The sequence below is a fragment of the Pezoporus wallicus genome, unplaced genomic scaffold (assembly GCF_028554395.1).
Source record: "Pezoporus wallicus isolate ANWC-B61680 ecotype Strahan unplaced genomic scaffold, APGP_CSIRO_Pwel_v1 contig_3324, whole genome shotgun sequence".
Classification (NCBI taxonomy): Eukaryota; Metazoa; Chordata; class Aves; order Psittaciformes; family Psittacidae; genus Pezoporus; species Pezoporus wallicus.
The window spans coordinates 1087501-1093303 of NW_026643042.1; the positions used below are offsets into that span (position 1 = coordinate 1087501).

A 5803-nucleotide genomic window follows, 5' to 3' on the forward strand; every position below is an offset into this window, starting at 1 on the left:
CATTCCAGTTTTACAGACACACAGAATTCATTAAGGTGTATTTATAGAATTTTTTAGGTTGGGAGGGACCTTAAAGCTCATTCACAGTTCCAACCCCCTGCCGCAGGCAGGGACACCTTCCACTAGAGCAGGCTGCTCCAAGCCCCATCCAACCTGGCCTTGAACACTGCCAGGGGTGAGGCAGCCACAGCTTCTCTGGGCACCCTGTGCCAGCACCTCACCACCCTCATAGGAAAGAATTTCTTCCTAATATCTAAGTCTGCCCCCCTTTCATCTTAAAGCCATTTCCCCTTGTCCTATCACTACATGACTTTGTGGCAAGTGCTGTTCAGGAGAAAAAAAACAGCAAACAACCCCAAAACAAAGCAAGCCACAAAAAACCCACCAAAATTTAGGCAATGACTAATACTTGCATCATCACAGGACATGTTATATTCTGCCAAAAGTTTGACCTCAGGCTGCTATACTGCATGGACTGTGTCAAGGAAAGGAGCTAACGCTGGTACACAGAACAAGTAAAAACCAAAAAAAAGCAGTATTAGCGTAGGCGTCAATAATTGTAGTAACTGCAACACCTTTAATCTGACAAACACAATTGAAGAATGCATTGATGGTGCCACCACCCTTCTATGTATTCCAGCAAAGAACAAGCTTATTAGGGTAATGCACCTAATTGTAAGAAGTGTGTGATTTCGAAATGATATGAAAAATGACACCTAGGAAAGAAATTAAATTAGTCCCACTGCATACTTTTACTTAAAAAAAAAAATAATATATATATATATATATACATATACTTCTCCTAACCATTTGAGTACTTGTGAACTGTTCTTTAGATGCGCATTCAAGATGCACATATTGGTAGGCATTATTGTCCCAGGACATATTCCAGAAAAATTCTAGACAGCTCGAGAGCCTAACTGAAAATTATCTCTCAGTTTCAGAGGAGAACCATATTTGGCCTTTCAGTTTTCAATGCTATACCACTTGACTGCCACACACTACATTTGGGATTAGCCTGATCTTTACCTTTTGTGTCTCTGGGTCTATTAACCAGTTCCAGGCACCACTTGCTGTACAGACTGACACCACTATCAGAATCACTGATAAAGAAAAGAACAAGAGTCATAAATAGTATACTTTCTATCAACAAGCATTTCTTTTTCATCAGCAGTTCTTACACATGTCTTCTCCCACTTCTCAAGGAGGAGAAGTTTCTAGTTGGAAGGTAGAAATGAGACTAGACAAAGAAACTTATTATGTGACACCATAAAGATTCTGTACCAGTTTCCTGGACAGGACAAGTAGGTAACAAAAATATAAATTTTGTCAAGTAAAAACATCCTGATGCTTTGAGGAAACAAAAGTTTCTAAAATAACACAATTAGCAAAAATATGAGTTGGAAGACTGGAGTAAGAGTTGCACCAAACTTTCTGTATGCTCTTTGAGCTTATGCAGTCTGGGCAACAGAAATGCAGCACCATTACATTGCAGAGCAGAACTAAAGCATCTATCCCACTAGCTCTTGTGCATCAGAAAAGCCTGAGGCATTATCAACAGCAGTTTCAGTGACATCTGAGTTGCATTATGCTCTCCACCACAATCAACACAATTGCAAGCAAGGAAAGCCAACACAGAGGAAAAAAAACAAGCAGCACACGAAATTTAAACAGGAGTCAGAAAGCATGATAGCATTAGCACATGAAGATTAACAAAAGCCTGTACACATCCAGAGTGGCTTAGGAAGAATAATCAATTTGCTGTAAATGGATAGTGCTAGATACATACTAGAGTAACACAAGATACTAGACTGATTTTGAAAGACTACAAAAGTAGGGGTTGATGGAAAAAGAAAACAGAACAACTATAGAGAAAGCTCCTATTGTACTGTACAGCCATGAAGCCTTGCAGCTTTCATTGGACATTTGGAAGTTGAATGTTTTCTGTGGAGGCTGAAGTTCTGATGCAAATAAAGTCTTTTATGGGGGAAAGGGGGGAGAAAACCAAAAGCAACACAAAAAACTAAGAGCCAGAGTTACCAGCCTTTGGGGTCATAGGGAAGAACCTGAAAACAAAAAATTAACCTCTTGGACTCTCAGGAAAAAAGATGCTATCTTATATGTTCTAAAAAAGTGTCTGCATTTTTTGAATCTCACAACAAAAAAAGCAATCTGTTTTCACCCTGGATTACTGATCCCAAAGTTGGCAGCATACCTGTAGTATTTCTTGCCTTGCCCCTGCCTTCAAACTCCTGTTAGAACAGAGATGAGGACATATTCTGCCCTTATGGCATACTGTTGTAACTTTGTCACCTTCATTTTAGAAGGGAGAGGAACAGAAGGACTATTCCACTCAATCATATTTAGTTCAAGTAACTACAGTGACTATCTGTAGTTCTGAATCTTCAAAACAACAGCAACAAAACCCCCCAAAACAACAAACCTCCAAAACTACAATAACGTACAGTCCCAACTACTTCAAGAATAATTCAGTCTTGAGCCAGGTCAATCTTGACTTCATTTTTCTAACTTGGGCTAAAGTATTAGTTTGTTGTCTTGAGATGTTCTTTGTCTATGATTGTCTTGTTGCAGAGTGTTTGAATGTATGCCACAGAAATTTTTTAAGAGTTTAAGCACAGATTTTTGTTTGGGAAAACATAAAGATACACACTGGTACATCTAAAATGCTTTAAAAAGAGAATCCTATTTATTCCTTGGAACATCAGACTTACTTCTCCAACGTCCTGTAGCTGGTTGCAAACATGCAATATATTCGGTAAGTCTTCTTTCAAAAGCTTTGAGATCTGGGGAGGATATATACCAAGCATAATTAGATCTCCATTTATTTAGTGAAATTTTAATGAAAACATAAAAGGAATTCACTTTTCACCTGTGCACACCCACTTTTTAAACAGGCAGAGAAAACCAATGCAATGGTCATTTACATGCAATTAAAGCACAGTCAAAGCAGCTTCGTACATTTAGATGAAAAGTACAATGATGGAGTTATACCAAATGCAAGAAACATTCCCACTTACAGAAAACAAAATAGTAGAGAAAACAGAGTATTTTAAACGTCTTTAAAAATACTAAGAATTAGATTCAGAATAACTTAAACAGCCCTTCCACACAGGAAAGAAAAAAAAAAAAGAAAAAAAAAGAAAGAGTATCACAGTTTGGAGTATTAAGTCCATCAGGAAACCATTAAGTTCCATTATTTATATAGTCATAATTAAAAAAAAAAAAAAATCACCCTTTGCTACTTGTTCAGGGGATTATTTGTGGCAGCATGGTTTTGATGACTTTTGTTTTGTAGAAACTTTTAATGCCATGATATATATATACACACTATGTTAAAACCCACAGCAAACGCTAGATCTTATACTTTTGTGGGGGTTTTGCTTTAAATAGATCTTCATATTGCCATCATTCTCCCATGGTCTTTTCATTGAAATTACTGTTAAATGCCAGGCAGCATTTCAAGGGTATACTCCTAATTTGTTAAAAAACAACAACAACAACAACAAAAAAAACCACCAAAACAAAAAACCCAACAAATCTTAGCCACCTAACATTTCCGTACAAGCAGCTGTTTCACCTGAAGGCTATGTTGGATTTCTCTTCAACAAGGTCAGTATCTGACAACACTGCAGTCAAAGGTAGAATTTTATCTGCAGTTAGGTTTTTCTTAGCATAAGTTTAACTTTCAGCTAAAGTATTTCAATTAGCATCACTCTGGAAATACTTCCTTCAACTTGCAAATATTGCTAAATTATTTACCATGATAAATCAGTTGAAGGATCAAATTAGAAGAAATATTCCTCTTATGATCGTTACTAACACCATTTTCGAAATTGTACATTTACTCCTAAATGGTTTGCAGATGAATTCAGGAGGGAAGATTACAGCATTTTGATTCCACCCACAGAACAGTTAACTAGTCTTAATTACTGCCAAAAGCCCGGTAGTTATGGCCTGTCCTCCACCTCCCTTCTGGGAAAGCTAAGCCACTGCCAGCAATTAAAGCTAATTAACTGTTCCCTGACTAGCACAAACCCCTACAACCAGTCACTGAAGGGAAAGGGGGAATATAAGGCATCACGTGAAAATCTGCTATTTGAGACACAACAGCCTGTGGGCATAAAATCAAGCTATTGATAACAAAGCTCTCCAGAAAACGCTTGTATAATGCAGACGGCATTAGAAAGAAGAAAAAAAAAAGAAAGAAAAAAATCCCACCCCAAAACACAGGGAAAAAAAACAACAAAATTCACCAAACTTTCGAAACACAGGCGCTTAAATTTTCATCTTATTTTTGTTTATATATGATCTAAAAATCTTCTCTGCGTTTATCACTTTGACACCTGGCAGCTGTAACTAGCAAGGCACACTTCTTTGTGTGCGTACAGCTTGTACAGACACAGCAGCAAAGCCATGGCAACACCAGACTACCATTTTTTGTTGACATGTCTACCTCTAGTATCTGCTAGGAAACACCTGCTAAGGCTGAGACACTGATGCGTTTCTGAAATTTCTGTAAGACTTATTTTTTGACACTAAAGGTGTGTCAAAAAAAAAAAAAAATCTCCTGAAAGGCGTTTTTCATGTTTCTGACATCCTGTAAACTGTCATTTCAACGAACTTGTAACCCACACCACCAACGTCCTGAGACAACGCCGGCTACTCGACGTAACGCTCTTCAAATGCAAGAGGAGCCCTGGCAAATGCCTGGTGTGCTACGTGGGGCTCAGGGCTGTAAGAAATGTATTCAAGCAAAGACCGTGAGCGGAGAAACAGCTACCGCAGCACAGGGGAATTTTAACACCCTAAAGTCGAGAAACCTTGTTGACAAAAGGGCACGGGAGCCCACACACAGAGCCCCTCAGCACAGGCCTTTCTCGCGGGCGGCCACAGTGCAGGGGCAACCCCCCTCCGAGCCCCGGGCTGCAGCCCCACAGACCCCGCCCCAGCTCGCCTGTCTGGGCCAAGGAGAAGCGCCGGCCCCGGGAGCGCAATGCAGGGGCAGCCGAGGCCTCTCGCTGCCGCTTCGTCTCCCGCAGGGCAGCGCCGCGGCGAGGCCCGCTCTGGAGAAATGAGGCAGCGCGTTCGGAGCCAGAGGCTCCCAGCACAGCTGAGCAGTAGCCGCGAGTCCGCTCCGTGGCGCCGCACTCACCCTCAGCCTGGTCCAGTGAGTTCATGGCGGGCGACAGAAGGCAACCCTAATCCTCACCGCTGCACACCAGCCCGTCGCACAGGCTCAGAAGCCCACTCCCGTAACAACGCCGCACCCTACTGGAGAGCATTCTACTCGCCATGCCTTCCCTGAGCAAGCGCGGCTCGCATTGGTCACAGAAAGTGCTGGGGCGTGGCTCCAGCTATTTGTGGGCGGGGCGGGGCGGAGCTCCGCTGCTGCTGCCCTTGAGGGAGAGCTTGGCCGGAGCTTGCGCGTGTACGGGGCCGCAGCCTGGGGACGGAGGGTTCGCAGCCTTGCAGCGTTTTGTGTCCTCCGGTGCGTGCTCGCTGTATCCGGCTGGAGTGAGTGCGAGGTGCTCCCTTGTCAGTCCGGCTGTATCTCTTCTCCCGCCCTGGGCTTTGTTTACGAGCGGATTTTCCTGCAGCGGCGGCCGTGCGGCGCTGGAGGGATGCCCTTGGGATGGGACCGTAGTGGCGGCGCGTCATGCGGCCTTTGCGGCAGCTGTCGCCTGGGGGGGGTGCAGACATCCGACATAGTGCTTAAAGGCTGAGGGTTTGTAAGCGTCCCTTCGGACGTACAGAGATCAGCCGTCATCATCCCGTAGCTCCT

The 5803-nt window shown here is 42.8% G+C and overlaps 1 protein-coding gene across 1 annotated transcript; it reads right to left on the reverse strand.

The window, feature by feature from the left end:
• Positions 1-461: 461 nt before the first annotated feature.
• Positions 462-5226, reverse strand: CNEP1R1 (CTD nuclear envelope phosphatase 1 regulatory subunit 1). Its single transcript, XM_057396560.1, has 4 exons — positions 5174-5226; positions 2733-2804; positions 1030-1103; positions 462-716 (listed from the first exon to the last, which is right to left on the reverse strand). The coding sequence occupies exons 1-4, from the start codon at positions 5196-5198 to the stop codon at positions 462-464; spliced, it is 426 nt and encodes a 141-aa protein (XP_057252543.1). The 5' UTR covers positions 5199-5226.
• Between the last annotated feature and the right edge of the window lie 577 nt (positions 5227-5803).